Source organism: Oncorhynchus nerka, linkage group LG19 (assembly GCF_034236695.1).
Source record: "Oncorhynchus nerka isolate Pitt River linkage group LG19, Oner_Uvic_2.0, whole genome shotgun sequence".
Taxonomy (NCBI): domain Eukaryota; kingdom Metazoa; phylum Chordata; class Actinopteri; order Salmoniformes; family Salmonidae; genus Oncorhynchus; species Oncorhynchus nerka.
This window is the reverse complement of record NC_088414.1, coordinates 30,784,663-30,809,455: the sequence shown is the minus strand read 5'-3', so window position 1 is coordinate 30,809,455 and position 24,793 is coordinate 30,784,663. Positions and strand designations below refer to the sequence as shown.

At 40.5% G+C, this 24,793-nt stretch overlaps 3 protein-coding genes across 3 annotated transcripts; 2 read left to right on the top strand and 1 right to left on the bottom strand.

Moving 5' to 3' along the window:
* Positions 1–852: 852 nt before the first annotated feature.
* her1 (hairy-related 1) lies at positions 853–5,757 on the bottom strand. The gene is made up of 5 exons (XM_029688943.2): positions 5,750–5,757; positions 4,202–4,268; positions 3,979–4,074; positions 3,307–3,397; positions 853–1,652 (listed from the first exon to the last, which is right to left on the bottom strand). Exons 1-5 carry the CDS (start codon positions 5,755–5,757, stop codon positions 853–855), a joined length of 1,062 nt encoding a protein of 353 aa, XP_029544803.2.
* Positions 5,758–18,852: 13,095 nt separating this feature from the next.
* Positions 18,853–20,380, top strand: LOC135562359 (transcription factor HES-7.1-like). Its single transcript, XM_065004577.1, has 3 exons — positions 18,853–19,064; positions 19,361–19,456; positions 19,573–20,380. The coding sequence occupies exons 1-3, from the start codon at positions 19,062–19,064 to the stop codon at positions 20,074–20,076; spliced, it is 603 nt and encodes a 200-aa protein (XP_064860649.1). The 5' UTR covers positions 18,853–19,061; the 3' UTR covers positions 20,077–20,380.
* A 2,614-nt stretch (positions 20,381–22,994) lies between these two features.
* On the top strand, positions 22,995–24,051 carry LOC135562358 (transcription factor HES-7.1-like). The gene is made up of 2 exons (XM_065004576.1): positions 22,995–23,065; positions 23,182–24,051. The coding sequence occupies exons 1-2, from the start codon at positions 23,009–23,011 to the stop codon at positions 23,692–23,694; spliced, it is 570 nt and encodes a 189-aa protein (XP_064860648.1). The 5' UTR covers positions 22,995–23,008; the 3' UTR covers positions 23,695–24,051.
* The last annotated feature ends 742 nt before the right edge of the window (positions 24,052–24,793 follow it).

Sequence of the window (24,793 nt, the reverse complement as noted above, 5' to 3'; positions counted from 1 at the left end):
GTTAAATTGCAGCTTGTAATGCAACAAAATAGGAAAAAAATGCCAAGGGGGTGAATACTTTAGCAAGGCACTGAAAACTCCAGCGTTGTTCATGTTCATTGGAGACATTAATAAGAGATTATGGCTTTTGATGCCATCTACAATAATCTTAAACCATGACACATATCTCAACCATACTTATAGCCTAACTAGCAGTGATATCTGGCACTTAACACCATACTAGGGTTATTATCATGGTTTTGATAATTAGGGCCTTACAGTGATTACATTTCTAATGCATTAATTAAAATTTAAAAAATCCAGTTTTATTCAGTTTAAATGTTCTACTGAGTTGGTTACATTAGCACTGAGCAGTGAGACAAGTTGGAAATGAAGCGAGTTAACAAAATAAGAACGTTATTCTCATGAGTTTATTTACAAGACTTTGTACATGATAAAACATAAATATATTTACAATACTTTACATGATTTATAATTTAGGAAAGAACCGGAGACAGGGAATAACTGTATAGGAATGTAAAATAAGAAATGAATTGTTCACGACAAGAAAATAAAGAGGAGCTCCAGGAACTCTGAAGAAAATGTCATAAAACAGAGAATTCTTCAGTCTGTTAAACAGGCCTTTTAAAGTAACAGTGACAGGTTTTCAGAAAATGTTGGATTGTCCTTGACCTCCACATCTTTTTCTCTTAGCCGGCCCTCACCACACGCTGCTTGATAGGAAACATGAATGTTGTTCTGAACATGTCCCATGATGATCTGGGTGGCTAGGTTTACGCAAAGATTTTCTCAGAACACAGAGACACGTGTGTGTGTCCTGTGTGGATTTCTATCACCCTTCTCCTCCACATATTAGGACCAGGGCCTCCATACTACCTGGGGCTGGATCTGAAATAGTGACCGCCTCAGAGACCTTGCTGGGCCTACAGGTACAGGGCCAGAGAGACTTAGAGGGGTGGGGGGACTGGACACCAGGGGAGGATGGGCTGGTATCAGAGGCACCACGGGCCGAGATGTAGAGTGAGAGGGGGGTAACAAGGAATCTGATGGACGACGAGAGGGGGAAGGAGGGAAGGGGAAGTGGCATGGCATGGAGAGGTATGGAGGGGTAGTGGTGAAAGGTGGCGAGGAGTTTGAGTAACAGGGGGAGGGTGGGGGTGAGAGGGAGTAAGGGGGAGATGGGTATGGGTGTGAGAGGTGTTGGGTAGGGTGGGGGTGGTGGAGCACAAAGGTGTTGGGATAGATGGGAAGAGAGGTGTTAATATAAGGGAAAGTGGCCTCCCTGCTGGCTCGTTGATGCCCCATCACTGTGCTCTCCTTCCTGTTTTTCACTCTGCCCAGGAAGCATGGTCCTTCTGCTGCAGGGCCCCAGGGCTGGAAGTCCAGGGGGAAGGTCGGGCTCTGCACCTTCCCCAGAGGGCAGGCACTGTGGGTATCCAGGTGGTCCCTAAGTCCCTGGACAAAGCTCTCTCTCTGGGATAGGTCCACGCTGTCGATGTAGTTGCACAGGCGGGAGATGCACTCTGTGAAACCTGCACTATAGATAGGGTTGGGTAGGGGCGGTGTTTTCTCGTGTATGGGGCCTGTCCATTGGGAACTCACAGCACTAGTTACTGGAGCAGAGGACTCTTTCATGGACTTTTCTGTGAAGGCTAGTGTTGGTCAATAGTGAGAGCCAGGCAGTACAGGGAGTAAATGAGAAGGAGAGGACAGAAAGAGAAGACAGGACAGAAAGCGAAGAGAGAACAGAAAGAGAAGAGAGGACAGAACGAGAAGAGAGGACAGAAAGAGAAGAGATAACAGAAAGAGAAGAGAGGACAGAAAGAGAAGAGAGAACAGAAAGAGAAGAGAGAACAGAAAGAGAAGAGAGGACAGAAAGAGAAGAGAGAACAGAAAGAGAAGAGAGGACAGAAAGAGAAGAGAGGACAGAAAGAGAAGACAGAATGAGAAGAGAGGACAGAAAGAGAAGAGAGGACAGAAAGTGGAGAGAAGACAGAACGAGAAGAGAGAACAGAAAGAGGAGAGAGGACAGAAAGATAATAGATAACAGAAAGAGAAGAGAGGAGAGAAAGAGAAGAGAGAACAGAAAGAGAAGAGAGAACAGAAAGAGGAGAGAGGACAGAAAGAGAAGAGAGGACAGAAAGAGAAGAGAGGACAGAAAGTGAAGAGAGTACAGAAAGTGAAGAGAGAACAGAAAGTGAAGAGAGTACAGAAAGAGAAGGGAGGACAGAAAGAGAAGAGAGGATAGAAAGTGGCGAGAGGACAGAAAGAGAAGAGAGGACAGAAAGAGAAGAGAGGACAGAAAGCGAAGAGAGAACAGAAAGTGAAGAGAGTACAGAAAGAGAAGGGAGGACAGAAAGAGAAGAGAGGATAGAAAGTGGCGAGAGGACAGAAAGAGAAGAGAGGGCAGAAAGAGAAGAGAGAACAGAAAGTGAAGAGAGAACAGAAAGTGGAGAAAGGACAGAGAGTGGCGAGAGGACAGAAAGAGAAGAGAGGACAGAAAGAGAAAATACGACAGAAAGAGAAGAGAGGACAGAAAGTGGAGAGAGGACAGAAAGAGAAGAGAGGATAGAAAGAGAAGAGAGGACAGAAAGTGGAGAGAGGACAGAAAGAGAAGAGAGGACAGAAAGAGAAGAGAGGACAGAAAGTGGAGAGAGGACAGAAAGAGAAGAGAGAACAGAAAGTGGAGAGAGGACAGAAAGAGAAGAGAGGACAGAAAGAGAAGAGAGGACAGAAAGTGGAGAGAGGACAGAAAGAGAAGAGAGAACAGAAAGTGGAGAGAGGACAGAAAGAGGAGAGAGGACAGAAAGAAAAGAGAGGACAGAATGTGGAGAGAGGACAGAAAGAGAAGAGGACAGAAAGAGAAGAGAGGACAGAAAGTGGAGAGAGGACAGAAAGAGAAAAGAGGACAGAAAGCGAAGAATCCAGAGAGGAAGATAAGCATGTGATAAAAGATCATTCAAAAGTGGACAGAGAGAGAACAGTATGGAGAATCAATGGGAGAGTAGTCAAAACAATTAGCAAAAGCCAATGGTGTGTGTGTGTGTGTGTGTGTGTGTGTGTGTGTGTGTGTGTGTGTGTGTGTGTGTGTGTGTGTGTGTGTGTGTGTGTGTGTGTGTGTGTGTGTGTAGAGGAGATATAGGGAGGTTTTGGGGAGAGAGAAAAAAATTATTAGCACTCACATTAATATCAACAATGTTGTGTCTATATCAGCAATTTGGGGGCATATTTCATTTACCATTTCTGAAATAAATTAAATAACAAACCCACACCGGAAAACTATTTTTTAAATGGATTGATAGATACCTTTGCTGTCATGCCCATTTGATTTTCTTCGTATGTAATCCACGGTCAACTCTAAAATTTCAGCCTTTTCTAATTTGGGATTTTTCAGCCGCTGTGAGAGAGAAAGAATAATCCTACTGAACATGGCATAATGCACAGCCATTGCGCACAATATTTCACATTTTAATTTTGAAGGACTCATTTTGGTATGGAAGTAATTATGATTTTATGGTAAAATCTTATATTTTCAAGACAAATTTAAACAACATATATGCCACAGAGGTGCCTATAAAGTTCCTGACAGACACCAAGTCCCGTTTTCAATTTCATTCAATTGAGAACATAGATTAGGATACGTGGGTAAAAGTCGAAGTTTCTCGCGACACCAGTTCTCTATAGCATTCCCAAGAGTCTGCTTTGTTTGCGGTTTTATGGGCTGTTTGAAATGTCATTAATAAGTTGATAACGTCTATTATTAATATACAACTTATCGGTTCCCTGCTGTTTATTATTTCCCCCCTCCCAATGGGCACACACTGGTTGAATCAACGTTGTTCCCACGCCATTTCAATAACGTTAGGTTGAACCAACTTGGAATTGACGTCTGTGTCCAGTGGGCTCATTCATACAAGAGGGACACACAAGGAGCTGATTTCAGACGCAACTAGAAAAGCTGTGGCCAACTCCGCTCACCATGTCAGAGGTTTTGCTTAGCAGAATAGTCCTTAGCTCATCCAAGCCTTGATTTATCCTATCTCGCCTCTTCTTTTCAATCACCGGTTTTAGAACCTAGAAAATAATAATAATAATAATAATAAGTTATTTCAACAAAACCAAATCCAAAACCAATTCACGGACACCGAAATATATAGATGAACTAGTTTAAATACACATTCTACGCAGGGTCTGAACTTACCCTCTTTAAGGCTTTACGATTATCCATGTTTGATCTCTCCAACTTTACTCGGTGAAGAAGAGTAGGCCTATATTAATAAAGACGACTTTTCCAAAAAGAAAACGATAAATTCATCCAATCCGGCCAGGTCAAGCTGAAAAGAAAGTCTCCACACTCGCTCGGGACTGGTTTATTATCACTTGAGCCCGCAGGCTATTTATAAGGTCAAGCAGACCGATTGTCATTGGTTGAAAGGTGACAATGTCGTTCACGACCTTATGCTAACTGCACTTACCCCTTCTTGATACTCACAAAAATGATTATATGTTCAAAGATATGGAGAAAATAAATATATTAGCAAAATAATAAATACATGAGCTGTTTTCTGCTACTGTAATCTATCTAGTAAATCAATGTGCCTCCTTGGAATGGATATACACAGCATAAACATTTAGAATGAGAGTAGAGTCCATATAGCCCATATCTTCATCCTAACTTGTAGATATGGCTGACGAAGAAGCGTAGGCTGTGTGATTCGGTGCATTATTATTTTTTTTATTTTTTTTTTTATACAAAAATGTATATAAAATGACTCCCCTCCCCCATAAGAGGCAGCCATGAGCTATACAGTATTATGTTATGACGTATAAATGCCAGGGTTAGACTTCTTTGACCTTTATTTGGCATTGAATATAATATGTTTATGACATTATTGGCGCAATTGACCAGTAAAGCAGTGATTGTTTTATGTAAATATAGGACCAATTTGGTACAAAATGTTGGAATTGCTGGAATACTATATTGAGTTGGTGGGAGTGTCTTCACACTCAATGCATCATAGGGGGTATTTTGACTATCCATAGCAGTGTAGCATAAATTCATATGTATGTGCCAAATTGTCCTTTTAGACAAGAGTGCCCTGGGAACGTTGGTTTTCTCGTGGGAACAGAGAAATACTGTGTCTGAAAAAGTGTCAGAATGAACACAATCACACCAACTCGAACACACTCGCCTTTATGATGTATACATTCCATGTAAGTGCCAATTTACGCATTACAATAGCCGCACCTGGTGTGAGCGTGCCATACTAACCATCTGCTACAGGTGAGGTTGCGCTATTAATCAACATGATATACACATATGAGCCGTGGGAAATTTGATATGCACGATAATTGAGAATAGCACTACCATCTATGGTTACGGTCCTGAGGTCTGGGGTCCGCTCACCAACCAAGAAATAACCAAATGGGACAAGCACCAAATTGATACTCTCAAAAATATCCAGAAAATAGCACAGTAGGTTTTAAATAACAGTATAACATACATGCTAAAAGTATTTAAAGGAAAGTTTACAAGATGGGATGTCAAATATCTTCTTGATGATATATCCCGTTAATTGTTTGTGTCGAGGCTTCATCGGAACATTTCGCACAAATGACCATATGCCTGTGGTGACTTGCTGGGATAATGTCAACAATCTCCCTATTTTTATTTATTTAACTCAGCTAAGAACAAATTCTGATTTACAATGACGGCCTAGTGGGTTAACAGAGCACGACAGACGTTTACCTTGTCATCTTGGGGATTTGATATAGCAACCTTTCAGGTTACTGGCCCAATGCTCTAACCACTAGGCTACCTGCCGCTCACTCTCTCATGGGAAAGGGCAGGAGTTGTGGTTTATTAACTGTTAGAATATGTATATTATTCAGTGAGAGGCACTTAATTAAGGTACGGCGTCACTCAGGCGGGCTGTATCACAACCGGCCGTGATCACGAGTCCCATAGGGCAGCGGACAATTTGCCCAGGTTCGGTTAGGCCGGGGTAGGCCGTCATTTGTAAATAAGAATTTGTTCTTAACTGACTTGCCTAGTTAAATACATTTAATAAAAAGTCAAATAATATGATATCAAAGTGCTGCCGCTAACGTTCAGATAGGTGTGTTTGTTCCCACACGCACATGTCGACCCTCTGACCCTGGAATCAAATGTCCTGACACAACTCACACAATCAGTTCAATTAACACCCATTCAGCATATAGTTGGAATAGCTTATTGAATTTTGCGCAGAATGCCATAATATCGTTCTGCCTTGTCAGTCTGGGGGTCACATTTAATGTCAAACTCAGAAGTTGAAGTTGTTTTTCACACACACGTGCCTGGGTTGTTGTGTTTGTATATTTATTTAACTGGCAAGTCAGTTCAGAACAAATTCTTATTTAAAATGACGGCCTGCCCCGGACAAACACTATCGACGCTGGGCCAATTGTTCTTCGCCCTATGGGACTCCCAATCAAGGCCGGTTGTGATACAGCCTGGAAGCCAATCAAATCTGTTTGGACCCCGAAGGCACTGAGGTGCAGTGCCTAAAACTGCTCCGCGACTCGGGAGCAATGAGATTGGCCCGTACTTTCTAAGATGAGTGGACCAAATTCATTTTGCTCTTCTAATGTCACAGACTGGGAAAATGTCCCTCGGCCCATTCCCTTGGGAAAAACTATAGGATTTACACATTTGTTTATGACCCTACCTGTTAGAATTTGTACATAATTTAGAAGACAAGTGTCGCCAATGACTGAGGTGAGATGTTTCCCATAGCACACACTGTCCTCTTAATAAATGTAGGCTAAACATAACGTTAGACTATTATTACATACAACATGTAGCCTATCACAAAGTTACATATTATGTCAATATTCATCCTGTCTGAATTGATCAAAATCGAAAAGCTTAAGCTATTGAATCTGAGCGTATTTGGAATGCGTAATACCATTTGGTGCTGCGTGTGCGGTGGAGACTGATGGTCGACTCTCGCCAATCATCTCACTTCTCAACTGTCACCAACACCTCTCCCGTACGCACGACATTTGTCTATCACACACACGTGCCATGGTTGGTTTGTTTAGGACAGCGCGTGCCTCAGATCCATGAGGTTACTTTGATCCTCAAGTTATTAGCGACAGCGCAAGAGGGCGGTATGAACACTTGAGAGACCAATGGTGATCCCTCAACAAGATCTTATAGCACAAAAGTAGATTCATGTGAACAATTGCAATATTAGTTTTTCTCAATATTATAGGCAAACTCTTGAAATTAGATGAATTAATATTTGTTTGGTTTTTAGATCCAGATTGTCAAGCATGCCACTCTTCACAGCATTCACTGTATGTTTTGCGCGTTTTGTTGTGGTGGTTTAATGCATTCAATTGCTATGTTAGGCCTATACTTTAGAACTTTGACCAAATTCACTTTGCTGTTCGCAGATGTGACAGTCTGGGAAAATGTCACTCAGCCCTTTCCCTTGGGAAAGTTTTACGTTTAACACATTACCTGCTAGAATTTGTACATCATTTAGCGATGACGTGTTGCCACTGGAAGTGCGATGGTTCCCACAGCACACGTTTCCCTTTAAATGTAAATTCAGTTTAAATATAATTACATCTGAATACAATTATTTACCACATACACTCCTCTACGTATTTATTTGGACAGTGAAGGTAAAACTTTCTGTACTCCAGATTTGAGATTTTAGAACAGAATGTCATTTTCACACCTGTTTTACCATTTAGAAATGAAATAATCTCATCCCCCCATTTGAAGGTGTCAAAAATATTTGGAAAATTCACTTATTTGTATTAATATAGGCTATGTGTATTAAAGTAGTCTAAAGTTTAGTATTTGGTCCCATATTCATAGCATGCAATGACTACCAAGCTTGTGACTCCACAAACTTCTTGGATGCATTTTCAGTTTGTCTTGGTTGTGTTTCAAATGATGTTGTGACCAATAGAAATGAATGGTAAATAATGTATTGTGTCATTTTGAAGTCACTTTTATTCATGTGGATTCTACCATGATTATGGATAATTATTCATCGTTAATATTCGTTATTAATAGGGGGAGATCAAACTGATACTAACTGTTATAGGCCTATTTCTATTTTGCCCTGTTTATCAAAAGTGTTGGAAAAACCTGTCAACAATCAACTGACTGGTTTGTGAGGGGTCTTTGGTCTGGTTTGCTAACTACCTCTCTCAAAGAGTGCAGTGTATAAAGTCAGAACATCTGCTGTCACAGCCATTGCCTGTAACCCAAGACTCGATCCTAGGCCCCACGCTCAATTTACATCAACAACAAGCTCAGGCAGTAGGAAGCTCTCTCATCCATTTATATGCAGATGATACAGTCTTATACTCCGCTGACCCCTCCCCGGATTTTGTGTTAAAGGCTCTACAACAAAGCTTTCTCAGTGTCCAACAAGCTTTCTCTGCCCTTAACCTTGTCCTGAACACCTCCAAAACAAAGGTAATGTGGTTTGGTAAGAAGAATGCCCCTCTACCCACAGGTGTGACTACTACCTCTGAGGGGTTAGAGGTAGTCACCTCATACAAGTACTTGGGAGAATGGCTAGACATACACTGTCCTTCTCTCAGCACATATCAAAGCTGCAGGCTAAATTTAAATCTAGACTAGGTTTCCTCTATCGTAATTGCTCCTCTTTCACCCCTGCTGCCAAACTAATCCTGATTCAGATGACCATCCTACCCATGCTAGATTACGGAGACATAATTTATAGATCGGCTGGGTAGGGGCGGCAGGGTAGCCTAGTGGTTAGAGCGTTGGGCTAGTAACCGGAAGGTTGCAAATTCAAATCCCCGAGCTGATAACGTACAAGTCTGTCTTTCTGCCCCTGAACAGGCAGTTTACCCATTGTTCCTAGGCCCTAATTGCAAATAAGAATTTGTTCTTAACTGACTTGCCTAGTTAAATAAAAAAAAAAAAAAAATTAAATTGGCAGGTAATTCTGCCCTCGAGTGGCTAGATGTTCTTACCATTCGGCCAACAGATTTGCCACCGATGCTCCTCATAGGACACATCACTGCACTCCTCTATAAACTGGTCATCTCTGTATACCTGTCGCAATAACCACTAAAGCTTATTTATAAAACCCTCTTAGGTCTCACTCCCCTCTATCTGAGATATCTACTGCAGCCCTCATCCTCCACATACAACACCCGTTCTGCCAGTCACATTCTGTTAAAGGTCCCCAAAACAAACATCCCAGGGTCGCTCATTTTTTCAGTTCGCTGCAGCTAGCGACTGGAACGAGCTGCAACAAACACTCAAACTGGACAGTTTTATCTCAATCTCTTCATTCAAAGACTCAATCATGGACACTCTTACTGACAGTTGTGGCTGCTTTGCGTTATGTATTGTTGTCTCTACCTTATTGCCCTTTGTGCTGTTGTCTTAGGTCTCTCCTTATGTAATGTTGTGTTGTCTCTCATTTCGTAATGTGTGTTTTATCCTATATTTGTATTTTATTTTTAATCCCAGCCCCCATCTCCGCGGGAGGCCTTTTGCTATGCTATCATTGTAAATAAGAATGTGTTCTTAACTGACTAGTTAAATAAAATAAAATGTTACCGTGTATGCATTCAAGGGCAGATATTTAAATAAGGGTATTAGCTTAAAGCAGTAAAATCACCTGAAAGTGCTATCCAGAGTGCGAATTATACTGTGACATTCAGGGTTCTCTATTTATGTATGCACGCGCACGATCTACTGTCGCTTTATATGGGCTTTACAGTAAAGGCATGTCAATTAAATGTAAAAATGTAATACCTTCTAATGTGTCCTGAACACAACCAGTCATGATGTTTTCATTTGATTGTCAATAAAATGTATTCCAAAATAAGTTTAGCATCCATTTGAATGGAAAAGGACATATATTGTCAACACCATTAGTGTAATGACATTCAGCCTACAAAGTGGCTTGTATTCATGGGATGCTTCCCCCCATAAAATGACCATAAAAAAGAAACAAACTTATACAATTATTTCTCGTTCATGTCTATCAGTGTTGAATAACTTTCCTTCAATTCGCAAAGAGGCTGAATCTATTTCACAAGAAAAAGTAGGGGTGGGGGGTAGTGTTATTCATGCCTCTGTAACTTTCACTCATCATTATTCATGATTCATCCATGAGTATCCGTAACCATGGTAGCACCCATTAATGTACAGCTGTTCAGAAACATATTCTATTCTTATTTTAAATAAAAAGTGACTCCAAAATGACACAATACATTATTTACCATTCATTGCGCACAACTAAAATACAACAAGTTTGTAGAGTCAAAACCTTGATGTCGTCATTGTGAGCTATAACATATGGGACAAAATACTAAACGTTTGATTAAATGTAATATACTATAAGATACTTTGTCCAAATACTTATGACACCTTCAAATGAGGGGACTAGATACATAAAGTGCTTTAATTTCTAAACGGTAAAACAGATATGTATGAAAATATCCTCAAATAAAATGTGACATTCTACAGGCTCTACTGTCGCCTCATATTAAACATTTGATGTGAAATCCAAAAGAATAGAGCCAAATAAAACGTTTTAGCTTCACTTTCCAAATAAATACGTAGGGGAGTGTAGTTAGCTACGTAACATCCTCAGCTTGTCTGTAAAAATAAGTTAAAAAAGGTATGTGCATAAAATGTTGCGCCAAATGGAATAGGCCATTGTGGCTGTGCGTGTGCCTGTCTGTATTTAAGAGACTGAGGTGTCACTTAATTAATTTGTAAATTCGTGTCACACTGGAGACTTGTCAACTCTCGCCTACACCTCTCTTGTAATTACAATACGCGTGCCATTTCTTAGTGCTTTCATACACGTGCCCACTGGTGTTACCACGGATGTGATGGCTTGTACAGAAGTGCCATGAGGTCCTCTTTGGGCCTCTAACAGAAGTTGTTAAACGTGGGGCAGCGTGAGAAAGCGCGACAATGATCTGTGTCGAAATAATTTAAACCAACAGCTCTCAACACTTCACTGGGTAACATTGGCCATCAGTCCGTTTCAATAGGCCTACATTTTTACACAACATTATACTATTTACCCTCCTTATGACTATCTTGACGTCTTCTATTAATTCACTTTGTATGACATTTCTAACTTGTAAAGGCTACTCAACTGTATTTCAACAGTACAAGGCGCGAGGAAGCTCAGGGATTGGCTACCGATGGCAATGGGAGGAGTGTAAAGTCATCTCGTATTCCTATGAATTTAAAAGTCGTCCAGAGACAGAAATGCCATATTGTGATTCTTCTTCAGAGACAGAGCACAGAGAAATACTACTGTTCTTCTTGATTATTTACATCTGGACATTCTCTGAACTCTGGAAATACCGTTTTTAAGGAAAACAGCAGCTTGATTGTTAAGAAAGATGAAACCACTTGAAGAAAAAGAGAACAGGAAAATGTACAGAAAGGTAAAATTTGAACCGACAACATTCATCAGTATATCTGCAATACATATTAGTCAATCAAAATCGATTTGACCTAAAACATGTAGGCCTATTTAGTTGTTAGCTTGTTGACTGATATTGGAATAACAATGTGTTCCTAAAATGTACTTATGTAACTAGTCCTATGATGTAAATATATTTAGGTTTTAGGAGTCCTTACTGTAGTACAAAGTGACTGTTTCAGACACACTGGTTTACAAGAGACACTGGTCTAATCTCCCTGGTCTGATCTCCATTCATCTTTCTCTTGTAGCTCCTCAAGCCTCAGGTGGAGAGACGTCGGAGAGAGAGAATGAACCACAGTCTGGAGAGCCTGAGAACCCTGCTGCTGCAGGGACCACTACATCATGTATGAAGTTCACCTCTAACTTGACTCTGCTCTAAATGCAGCTCATACAGGTGTCAGCTCCTCTGAGAAGTGTAGCATGACTGTGCATTAATCTGCCCTCTCTTTCTCTCCAACAGGGTGTGACTCAGCGTAGAGTGGAGAAAGCTGAGATCCTGGAACACACTGTTCTCTTTCTCCAGAACACTGGAGATGGGGACAAGAAGAAAGGTGAAGATGGAGAAAAGCAACATCCCTTCCAGGATGGCTTCTCAGGCTGCCTGCAAAGAGCTGCACACTTCCTGGGGCAGGAAGAGGAGGGTCTGCAGCTGGAGGCAGCACTGAACTCTACTTTCTCTGCTCGGCTGAACAGCCATGCCTGTATGAACACTGAAGTTCTGGCTAAAGCCCACTCTTCCAACTCTCTGCCCAGCACAACGTGCCACCAGTCCTCACACCTGATGAAGATACAGGAGTCCCACTACAGACAACAGCTTTGTGAAGTCTACAGGAGACATCTGTCTTATGCTCACAGAGCTCCACTCCAACATGGAGATCCCAAACCTCCCCAGCTGCCACACAGACACGCTGACAAAGAAGCCCAATCCCAGAACCTCCCAGGCAGCCAGTCTGTGTGGAGGCCTTGGCCCTGATCTAGCACAGGAGCCTGAATTGGGATATTTAACTGTAAAACAACTCTAATATCCTATGAACTGATAACCAGGATGCCACATCCTTTTCTGCTGAGGTTGCTATGTTGTTATTAATTCATGCAGTGTTGTGAACACCTGACTCAGAGACTCCATAGATTTGCAGTGATATGACAATGTTGTACTGCAAAGAATATATCAATTCAAAATATTGTACAATTTCTCTATAGTTTAATATTACAACATGTACTATGTATAAGTTGTAGTACTCTGATATCGTGTCTATTTTTGCACATTAATTTATTCTGGGACTTGTTCCTTTGTTTTTCCAGATATATAGTTCTGTATGTTGAAATACAAATAAAACACATTCCTTTAAAACATTGTCTCAATGGTATCTTAATCCGTAATGTATTAAAGTGTCAAATTTGTTTTGGGTTATTGTTGTCATCTGCTTTCTCAGCCAGACATTCAATAATTAAATGACTTATTTACCATTCAACCAACTCAAGGTGTCAAGTTCTGATGCCAGTTAAAAGTACTGCAAAGTTTTCATAGATTTTCATTTCATTGATAGCTGGCATGTGTGTGTTTAAGTCAAAGGTGCGAAGAGACCACGCGTTTTAACACCTGTTACCTCCCGGTCAAGAAGAGCAAAGGGTTCAGAGACAGCGACCTCCAATCACACTTCAAACTCAAACGAAGGTTTTTAGGGCCTTTTTTTTACAACCCGAGAGAATGCGGAATGACGGAAACAAGGGGTTCCTCTCGACATAGAAAAATGATGTCCTCCTCTACCTCTTGGAATATAGGAATGAACCATTCATTCCCAAGCATTTTATTCAGAGGTTCATGGTAAAATATTTATTTTTCCTTAATTGAAAAAAACGTATTGTTTTATTCGAAGTATATTTTATATAGGCTTTATAACAAATTATGCCTAAAACAGCAGTGGGACAGCCTTGGTGTAAGGATCGTTTAGAACTATAGAACCATTTACTCTCAAATTTAGAGAGTAACCTATAGTCTGAAAGCGAATTCCAACGTAATTAAGAAGAATTAATATTAGTAAGTCTGAGCTAATAATATTTAACAAATGTGGTTCATCATCAGTACAATTACAATGTGTGTCTATTAAAAATAGTCTGACTAGATCCGATTAATTTAAGTCGGGGACGGAATACATATTTCTTAAACAGGATATATATTTATCTATATCACCATATTATTCGGTTATTAGAATGTTCTGTGATGGAATCTCAACTAATTCCAACAATATTATAAATTCCCACTACCTTCATCAGACGAAGTACCTTTTACAGCTTGTGGCTCAATATAGGCCGCATTTGTTATAATGATTATCCTGAAATAGTAATATTGACATGCCAAGAAAAGGAGGAGACCAAATTAATCTATATGGTCCCTGATGTGATACGCTGGGAAACACTCCCGAGCTGTTTCCCTTGGGAAAAGGTGTAGGATGGACAACAATTTCTTCTTTATTACCTGTTAGAAATGGTACATCATTTAGCAAAAGCCACCACTGACTGTCTGGTGGGACATTCCCAGGTTCCCAATTCTCACCGGTACACATCGACATCTGAAATGTCAATTAACATTGGCTAATATAACAATATAATTAAATCGAAATAATAGTATCTATGTAATAGTCAATTGTATTAAAGCAACATTAATCTACTAGCGACAGATAGCCTAGTGGTTAGAGCTTTGGACTGGCAACCGGAATGTTGCTGGCTCATTGACGGTCAAATAATACGTCGTTCTGAACATGGCAGTTAATCCCCTGTAGTTTGTCATTGTAAATAAGAACTTGTTTGTTAACTGACTTGCCTAGTTAAATAAAGGGTACATTTTTAAAAAACTAAGTCAAAAACACGTGTTGGGTCTGTGCGTAAAATTATGTGGCAACTGGAATGGGCAATACCTTTTGGCTGTGCTTGTGACAGTGTGTTTGAGAGGCTGAGGTGTCACTTAATTAATTTGTAAATCCGTGTCACACTGGAGACTCGTCGACTCTCGCCAACACCTCTCTCGTAATTACAATACGCGTGCCATTTGTTAGCGCTTTCGAAAACATGCCCACGGGTGTTACTGCGGATGTGATGGATTCTACGGAAGCACCATGAGGTCCTCTTTGATACACAAGTTGTTAAACGTGGGACAGCGTCCGAAAGGAAGACAATGAGCTATGTCGAAATAATTTCAACCAACTGCTCTCTTTACTTCACTGTGTTACATTGGCTATCAGTCCGTTTCAATAGGCCTAAAGATTTTTAAACCCCATTATTCTATTTACCCTGCTTATGAATATCCTGACTTCTTCCACGAATTCACTTTGTATGACATGTATAACTTGTAAAGGCTACTCTTCTGTACTTCAACCGTACAAGGCGCGGGGAAGCTCAGGGATTGGCTACCGGTGGCAATGGGAGGAGTCCAAAGTCATCTCCTTTTCCTATGAATTTAAAAGTCGCCCAGAGACAGAAATGCCATATCGAGGCTCAACTTCAGAGATACAGCACAGAGAAATACTACTATTCTTCTTGATTATTTACATGTGGACATTCTCTAACCTCTTTAAAAATACACAATTTAAGGATATTAGTAGCTTGTTAATGAACAAAGATGAAACCACTTGGGGGAACAGAGAACAGGAAAACTGACAGAAAGGTAAAATTTGAACCTTTGAAGTGATTATATTCATCAGCATATCTGTAATACCTATTAGTAAATAACAATCGATTTTAACTAAAAGATGTAGGCCTATTTTGTTCATAGCTTGTTGTCTGATCTCAGCTTGTTAACAGATATTGGAATAACAGTGTGTTCCTAAAATGCACCTATGGAGCTAGTCCTACCACGTACATAGATGTAGATTTTAGGAGCCCTTACTGTTGTACAAAGTGACTGTTTCAGACACACTGGTTTACAAGAGACACTGGTCTAATCTCCCTGGTCTGATCTCCTTTCATCTTTCTCTTGTAGCTACTCAAGCTACAGGTGGAGAGACTTCGGAGAGAGAGAATAAACCACAGTCTGGAGAGCCTGAGAACCCTGCTGCTGCAGGGACCACTACAACACGTATGATGTTCACCTCTAACTTGACTCTGCTCTAAATGCAGCTCATACAGGTGTCAGCTCCTCTGAGAAGTGTAGCATGACTGTGCATTAATCTAACCTCTCTTTCTCTCCAACAGGGTGTGACTCAGCGTAGAGTGGAGAAAGCTGAGATCCTGGAACACACTGTTCTCTTTCTCCAGAACACTGGAGATGGGGACAGGAAGAAAGGTGAAGATGGAGAAAAGCAACATTCCTTCCAGGATGGTTTCTCAGGCTGCCTGCAAAGAGCTGCACACTTCCTGGGGCAGGAAGAGGAGGGTCTGCAGCTGGAGGCAGCACTGAACTCTACTTTCTCTGCTCGGCTGAACAGCCAAGCCTGTATGAACACCAAAGTTCGGGCTAAAGCCCACTCTTCCAACTCTCTGCCCAGCACAACGTGCCACCAGTCCTCACACCTGATGAAGATACAGGAGTCCCACTACAGACAACAGCTTTGTGATGTCTACAGGAGACATCTGTCTCATGCTCACAGAGCTCCACTCCGACATGGAGATCCCAAACCTCCCCAGCTGCCCCACAGACACGCTGACAAAGAAGCCCAATCCCAGAACCTCCCAGGCAGCCAGTCTGTGTGGAGGCCTTGGCCCTGATCTAGCAGAGGAGCCTGAATTGGGATATTGAACTGTAAAACAACTCTAATATCCTATGAACTGATAACCAGGATGCCACATCCTTTTCTGCTGAGGTTGCTATGTTGTTATTAATTCATGCAGTGTTGTGAACACCTGACTCAGAGACTCCATAGATTTGCAGTGATATGGCAATGTTGTACTGCAAAGAATATATCAATTCGAAATATTGTACAATTTCTCTATACTTTAGTATTACAACATGTACTATGTATAAGTTGTAGTACTCTGATATCTTGTCTCTTTTTGCACATTAATTTATTCTGTGACTTGTTCCTTTGTTTTTCCAGATATATAGTTCTGTATGTTGAAATACAAATAAAACACATTCCTTTAAAACATTGTCTCAATGGTATCTTAATCCGTAATGTATTAAAGTGTCAAATTTGTTTTTGGTTATTGTTGTCATCTGCTTTCTCAGTCAGACAATCAATAATTAAATGACTTATTTACCATTCAACCAACTCAAGGTGTCAAGTTCTGATGCCAGTTAAAAGTACTGCAAAGTTTTCATAGATTTTCATTTCATTGATAGCTGGCATGTGTGTGTTTAAGTCAAAGGTGCGAAGAGACCACGCGCTTTAACACCTGTTACCTCCCGGTCAAGAAGAGCAAAGGGTTCAGAGACAGCGACCTCCAATCACACTTCAAACTCAAACGAAGGTTTTTAGGGCCTTTTTTACAACCCCAGAGAATGCGGAATGACGGAAACATGGGCGTTTCTCTCGACTTAGAAAAATGATGTCCTCCTCTACTTCTTGGAATATAGGAATGAATCATTAATTCACAGCATTTTATTCAGAGGTTCATGGTAAAATATTTATTTTTCCTTAATTGAAAAAAAACGTATTTTTTATCCGAAGTATATTTTATATAGGTTTTATAACAAATTATGCCTAAAACAGCAGTGGGACAGCCTTGGTGTAAGGAACGTTTACAACTATAGAACGATTTACTCTCAAATATCGAGAGTAACCTATAGTCTGAAAGCGAATTCCAACGTAATTAACATTCATTAATATTAGTAAGTCTGAGCTAATAATATTTAACAAATGTGGTTCATCATCAGTACAATTACAATGTGTGTCTATTAAAAATAGTCTGACTAGATCCGATTAATTTAAGTCGGGGACGGAATACATATTTCTTAAACAGGATATATATTTATCTATATCACCATATTATTCGGTTATTAGAATGTTCTGTGATGGAATCTCAACTAATTCCAACAATATTATAAATTCCCACTACCTTTATCAGACGAAGTACCTTTTACAGCATGTGGCTCAATATAGGCCGCATTTTTTTATATAACCATTAACCTGAAATAGTTATCTTGACAAGCAAAGAAAATGAGGAGACCAAAATCATATATGGTCCCTGATGTGATACACTGGGAAATTGTCCTGAGATTGTTCCCTTGGGCAAAGGTGTATGATAGACAACAGCTTGTTCTTTATTACCTGTTAGAAATTGTACATCATTAGGCAAATACCGCCACCGACCGTATGGTGGAGCATTCCCAGGTTCCCAGTTCTCACGCGCACACATTGACCCCTGAAATATTAATTAACACAGCCTAATATAACAATATAATTAAATCTAAATAATAGTTTAATAGTCAATTGTATTAATGCAATATCCATCCACTAACAAAGTCAGAAGCGCCTGTTGGTTCTGTGCGTAAAAGTTTGTGCCAATTGGAATGCGCAATACCGTGTGGCTGTGCGTGTGCCTGTCTGTGTTTGAGAGGCTGAGGTGTCACTTAATTCATTTGTAAATCCGTGTCACACTGGAGACTCGTCGACTCTCGCCTACACCTCCATTATTATAATTACAATACGCGTGCCTTTTGTTAGCGCTTTAACACACGTGCCCAGGGGTTTTACTGCGGATGTGATGGATTCTACGGAAGCACCATGAGGTCCTATTTCATGGTGCGGCATGGTAGCCTAGTGTTTAGAGCGTTGGACTAGTAACCGGAAGGTTGCAAGTTCAAACCCCCGAGCTGACAAGGTACAAAACTGTCGTTCTGCCCCTGAACAGGCACTGTTCCTAGACCGTCATTGAAAATAAGAATTTGTTTTTTTACTGACTTGCCTAGTAAAATAAATATACAAGTTGTTAAACCTGGGACACCATGAGGAAAGCATGACAATGATCTGTGTCAAACTAACTTAAACTTTCATCACTTCACTGGGTTACATTGGACATCAGCCTAGGCATACAGATTGGTTTCAATCGGCCTACAGATTGGTAAACCCCATTATGCTATTTATCCTTCTTATGACTGACTATCCTGACTTCCACGAATTGACTTATGACATTTATTTTTTAAATTTTAATAGGTAAGTCAGTTAAGAACAAATTCTTATTTTCAATGACGGCCTAGGAACAGTGGGTTAACTGCCTGTTCAGGGGCAGAACGACAGACTTTTCCCTTGTCAGCTCGGGGATTCGAACTTGCAACCTTTCGGTTACTAGTCCAACGCTCTAACCACTAGGCTACCCTGCCGCCCCGGGAATTTATAACTTACTCTACTGTATTTCAACAGTACAAGGCGTGTGCAGGGAAGCTCAGGGTTCGGCTACAGGTGGCAATGGGAGGAGTACAAAGTCACCTCGTATTCCTATGGACTTAAAAGTGGTTCAGAGACAGAATGCCAGATTCAGTGACACAGAACAGAGAAATACTACTGTTCTTCTTGATTATTTACATCTGGACATTCTCTGACCTCTGGATGAAGGACAACAGCCGCTTGTTGAGTAACAAACACAAAACCACTTGGGGAAAAAGAGAGCAGGGAAATTGACAGAATGGTAAGATTTTAACCTTTGTTGTGATTATATTTATCAGTATATCTGCAATACATATTAGTCAATCAAAATCGATTTGAACTAAAACATGTAGGCCTATTTAGTTGTTAGCTTTTTATTGAAATTGGAATAACAATTTGTTCCTTAAATGTACCTATGGACCTAGTCCTACCATGTACATAGATTTAGGTTTTAGGAGCCCTTACTGTTGTACAAAGTGACTGTTTCAGACACACTGGTTTACAAGAGACACTGGTCTAATCTCCCTGGTCTGATCTCCTTTCATCTTTCTCTTGTAGCTCCTCAAGCCTCAGGTGGAGAGACGTCGGAGAGAGAGAATGAACCACAGTCTGGAGAGCCTGAGAACCCTGCTGCTGCAGGGACCACTACAACACGTATGATGTTCACCTCTAACTTGACTCTGCTCTAAATGCAGCTCATACAGGTGTCAGCTCCTCTGAGAAGTGTAGCATGACTGTGCATTAATCTGCCCTCTCTTTCTCTCCAACAGGGTGTGACTCAGCATAGAGTGGAGAAAGCTGAGATCCTGGAACACACTGTTCTCTTTCTCCAGAACACTGGAGATGGGGACAGGAAGAAAGGTGAAGATGGAGAAAAGCAACATCCCTTCCAGGATGGCTTCTCAGGCTGCCTGAAAAGAGCTGCACACTTCCTGGGGCAGGAAGAGGAGGGCCTGCAGCTGGAGGCAGCACTGAACTCTAGTTTCTATGCTCGGCTGAACAGCCATGCCTGCATGAACACCGAAGTTCCGGCTAAAGCCCACTCTTCCATCTCTCTGCCAAATACAATGTGCCACCAGTCCTCACACCTGATGAAGATACAGGAGTCCCACTACAGACAACAGCTTTGTGGAGTCTACAGGAGACATCTGTCTCATGCTCACAGAGCTCCACTCCAACATGGAAATCCCCAGCTGCCCCACAGACATGCTGACAAAGAAGCCCAATCCCAGAACCTCCCAGGCAGCCAGTCTGTGTGGAGACCTTGGCCCTGATCTAGCAGAGGAGCCTGAATTGGGATATTGAACTGTAAAACAACTCTAATATCCTATGAACTGATAACCAGGATGCCACATCCTTTTCTGCTGAGGTTGCTATGTTGTTATTAATTTATGCAGTGTTGTGAACACCTGACTCAGAGACTCCATAGATTTGCAGTGATATGACAATGTTGTACTGCAAAGAAAATATCAATTCGAAATATTGTACAATTTCTCTATACTTTAGTATTACAACATGTACTAAGTTGAAGTACTCTGATATCTTGTCTATTTTTGCACATTAATTTATTCTGTGACTTGTTCCTTTGTTTTTCCAGATATATAGGCCTGTATGTTGAAATACAAATAAAACACATTCCTTTAAAAACATTGTCTCAATGGTATCTTAATCCGCAAAGAATTAAAGTGTCACATTTGTTTTTGGTTATTGTTGTCATCTGCTTTCTCAGTCAAACAATCAATAATTAAATGACTTATTTACCATTCAACTAACTTAAGGTGTCTTGGCACGTTTCTATGCCAGTTAAAAGTATTGCGAAGTTATCATAGATCTGCATTTCATTGATAGCTGGTCAAAGGTGCGTAGAGACCACGCGCTTTAACACCTCAAGTTGTTCGGGCGTGAACATCAAAGTGCTACGTGACAGCAACCTTCAATCACACCTCAAATTCAAAGGACGATTTTTAGGGCCTTTCTATAACCCGAGAGGATGCCATCTGCTTGAAACAAGGAGCTTCTCTTGACATTCTCAAATTTACAAAAAGTATGCATTCGTCTTCTCCTTGGGGTATTGGAACGGATCATTCATTCAGAGTAATTTGTTCAGCGGTTCATGGTACAACATGAGATGTTTCTCAGCAGATGTTGTCTTCTTTCATAGGGCTATGATATGCAGGCTTCATAACAAATGATTCCTAAACCTGCAGGGGGACAGCCTTGGTTTAAGGAGAGTTTACAAATATTGAACGATTTGCTGTCAAAAATCGAGACTAGCCTACAGTCTAGAAGCATCTTCCAATGTAATTAACATTCATTAATATTTGTAAGACTACGCTAATAATATTTAACAAATGTGGTTCATCATCAGTAAATAACAATGTGTGCCTTTTAAAAGTGGTAATAAATAAGTAATCTGACCAGATCTTATTAATTTAAGTCTGGGACGGAAGTCACATTTCTTAGACAGGATAGCTAGTTATTTAGATCACCAAATTATTCGGTTATTAGAAATGTTCTGTGATGGAATTTACCTTGACATTTTGCCAACGGTCATATCCACAGCGCCTTACAATAGTGAGTGAATACATTTTCATATTTTTGAATACAAGTCCCCCGTGAGAATCGAACCAGCAACCCTCGCATTGCAAATGCCATTCTCTATCAATTTAATATTGTTAATGTACTCTAACTTTATAAGACGAAGTACCATTTACAGCACGTGGCTCAATATAGTCCCCATTTTTTACAACTATGATCCTGAAATAGTTCTATTGACAAGCCAAGAAAATGAGGAGACCAAATGAATCTTTGGTCCCTGATGAGAAACACTGGGAAATTGTCCTGAGATAATTTATCTTGGGAAAAGGGATAGGATAGACAACAGTTTGTTCTTCATTACCTGTTAGAATTTGTACATAATTTAATGAAAGCCGCCATCGAATGTCTAGTGCATTCCCACGTTCCCAAGTTCTCACACGCACATGTTGACCTCTGAAATATTAATTAACATAGGCTAATATTACAATATAATTAAATCAAAATAATATTATCTATGTAATAGTCAATTGTATTAAAGCAATATTGATCCACTAACAAGTCAGAAACGCGTGTTGGGTCTGTGCGTAAAATGTTGTCACAATCGGAATGTGCAATTTATTTTGACTGTGCGTGTTTCTGTCTGTGTTTAAGAGACTGAGGTGTCACTTAATTCGTTTGTAAATCCGTGTCACACTGGAGACTGGTCGACTCTCGCCTACACCTCACTTGTAATAATTACAACTTTTGTTAGCGCTTTCAAACACATGCCCGCGGGTGTTACTGCGGATTTGATGCCTTGTACCCAAGCGCCATGTGGTCCTCTTTGATATACTGATTGTTAAACCCGGGAAAGTACGTCAATGAGCCGTGTCGAAATCATTTTAACCAACAGCTCTCTACACTTCACTGGGTAACATTGGCCATCTGTCCGTTTCAATAGGCCTATATTTTTACACCCCATTATACTATTTACCCTCCGTATGACTATCTAGACGTCTTCTATGAATTCACTTTGTATGACATTTATAACTTGTAAAGGGTACTCTACTGTATTCCAACAGTACAAGGCGCGAGGAAGCTCAGGGATTGGCTACCGGTGGCAATGGGAGGAGTGTAAAGTCATCTTGTATTCCTAACGATTTAAAAGTCGTCTAGAGACAGAAATGCCATATTGAGATTCTTCTTCAGAGACACAGAACAGAGAAATACTACTGTTCTTCTTGATTATTTACATCTGGACATTCTCTGACCTCTGGATGAATATGCTCGTTAAGCGTAAAGCAGCTTGTTGATTAACAAAGATGAAACCACTTGGGGAAAAAGAGAACAGGAAAATGTACAGAACGGTGAGATTTGATCCTTTGAAGTGATTATATTCATCAGCATATCTATAATAGATATTAGTCAATCAAAATCGATTTTACCTAAAACATGTAGGCCTATTTTGTTGTTAGCTTGTTGACTGATATTGGAATAACAATGTGTTCCTAAAATGTACCAAAGTAACTAGTCCTATGATGTAAATATATTTAGGTTTTAGGAGCCCTTACTGTAGTATAAAGTGACTGTTCCAGACACACTGGTTTACCAGAGACACTGGTCTAATCTCCTTTCATCTTTCTCTTGTAGCTCCTCAAGCCTCAGGTGGAGAGACGTCGGAGAGAGAGAATGAACCACAGTCTGGAGAGCCTGAGAACCCTGCTGCTGCAGGGACCACTACATCAGGTATGAAATTCACCTCTAACTTGACTCTGCTCTAAATGCAGCTCATGCAGGTGTCAGCTCCTCTGAGAAGTGTAGCATGACTGTGCATTAATCTGCCCTCTCTTTCTCTCCAACAGGGTGTGACTCAGCGTAGAGTGGAGAAAGCTGAGATCCTGGAACACACTGTTCTCTTTCTCCAGAACACTGGAGATGGGGACAGGAAGAAAGGTGAAGATGGAGAAAAGCAACATCCCTTCCAGGATGGCTTCTCAGGCTGCCTGCAAAGAGCTGCACACTTCCTGGGGCAGGAAGAGGAGGGTCTGCAGCTGGAGGCAGCACTGAACTCTACTTTCTCTGCTCGGCTGAACAGCCATGCCTGCCTGAACACCGAAGTCCCGGCTAAAGCTCACTCTTCCACATCTCTGCCCAATACAATGTGCCACCAGTCCTCACACCTGATGAAGATAGAGGAGTCCCACTACAGACAACAGCTTTGTGAAGTCTACAGGAGACATCTGTCTCATGCTCACAGAGCTCCACTCCAACATGGAGATCCCAAACCTCCCCAGCTGCCACACAGACACGCTGACAAAGAAGCCCAATCCCAGAACCTCCCAGGCAGCCAGTCTGTGTGGAGGCCTTGGCCCTGATCTAGCAGAGGAGCCTGAATTGGGATATTGAACTGTAAAACAACTCTAATATCCTATGAACTGATAACCAGGATGCCACATCCTTTTCTGCTGGGGTTGCTATGTTGTTATTAATTTATGCAGTGTTGTGAACACCTGACTCAGAGACTCCATAGATTTGCAGTGACATGGCAATGTTGTACTGCAAAGAATATATCAATTCAAAATATTGTACAATTTCTCTATACTTTAATATTACAACATGTACTATGTATAAGTTGTAGTACTCTGATATCTTGTCTATTTTTGCACATTAATTTATTCTGTGACTTGTTCCTTTGTTTTTCCAGATATATAGGCCTGTATGTTGAAATACAAATAAAACACATTCCTTTAAAACATTGTCTCAATGGTATCTTAATCCGTAATGTATTAAAGTGTCAAATGTGTTTCTGGTTATTGTTGTCATCTGCTTTCTCAGTCAGACAATCAATAATTAAATGACTTATTTACCATTCAACCAACTCAAGGTGTCAAGTTCTGATGCCAGTTAAAAGTACTGCAAAGTTTTCATAGATTTTAATTTCATTGATAGCTGGCATGTGTGTGTTTAAGTCAAAGGTGCGAAGAGACCACGCGCTTTAACACCTGTTACCTCCGGGTCAAGAAGAGCAAAGGGTTCAGAGACAGCGACCTCCAATCACACTTCAAACTCAAACGAAGGTTTTTATGGCCTGTTTTACCAACTGAGAGAATGCGGAATGACGGAAACTAGGGGTTTTCTCTCGACATTATACAAAAATGATGTCTTCCTCTACCTCTTGGAATTTGGAATGGATTATTCATTCACAGTATTTTGATCAGAGGTTCATGGTAAAATATTTATTTTTCCTTAATTGAAAAAAACGTATTTTTTTATCCGAAGTATATTTTATATAGGCTTTATGACAAATTATGCCTAAAACAGCAGTGAGACAGCCTTGGTGTAAGGATCGTTTACAACTATAGAACGATTTACTCTCAAATGTTGAGAGTCACCTATAGTTTGAAAGCGAATTCCAACGTAATTAATATTCATTAATATTAGTAAGTCTGAGCTAATAATATTTAACAAATGGGG

Bases quoted from the DNA above. Each gene is read 5' to 3' on its own strand.
- her1 (XM_029688943.2), bottom strand. The intron at 4,075-4,201 runs GTAAGTTCAGAC...ATTATTTTCTAG, and splicing joins ATCGTAAAGCCTTAAAGAGG to GTTCTAAAACCGGTGATTGA. The intron at 3,398-3,978 runs GTGAGCGGAGTT...TCTCTCTCACAG, and splicing joins TAAGCAAAACCTCTGACATG to CGGCTGAAAAATCCCAAATT.
- LOC135562359 (XM_065004577.1), top strand. The intron at 19,457-19,572 runs GTATGATGTTCA...TCTCTCCAACAG, and splicing joins TGCAGGGACCACTACAACAC to GGTGTGACTCAGCATAGAGT.
- LOC135562358 (XM_065004576.1), top strand. From the start codon at position 23,009: ATGAACCACAGTCTGGAGAGCCTGAGAACCCTGCTGCTGCAGGGACCA. The intron at 23,066-23,181 runs GTATGAAATTCA...TCTCTCCAACAG, and splicing joins TGCAGGGACCACTACATCAG to GGTGTGACTCAGCGTAGAGT.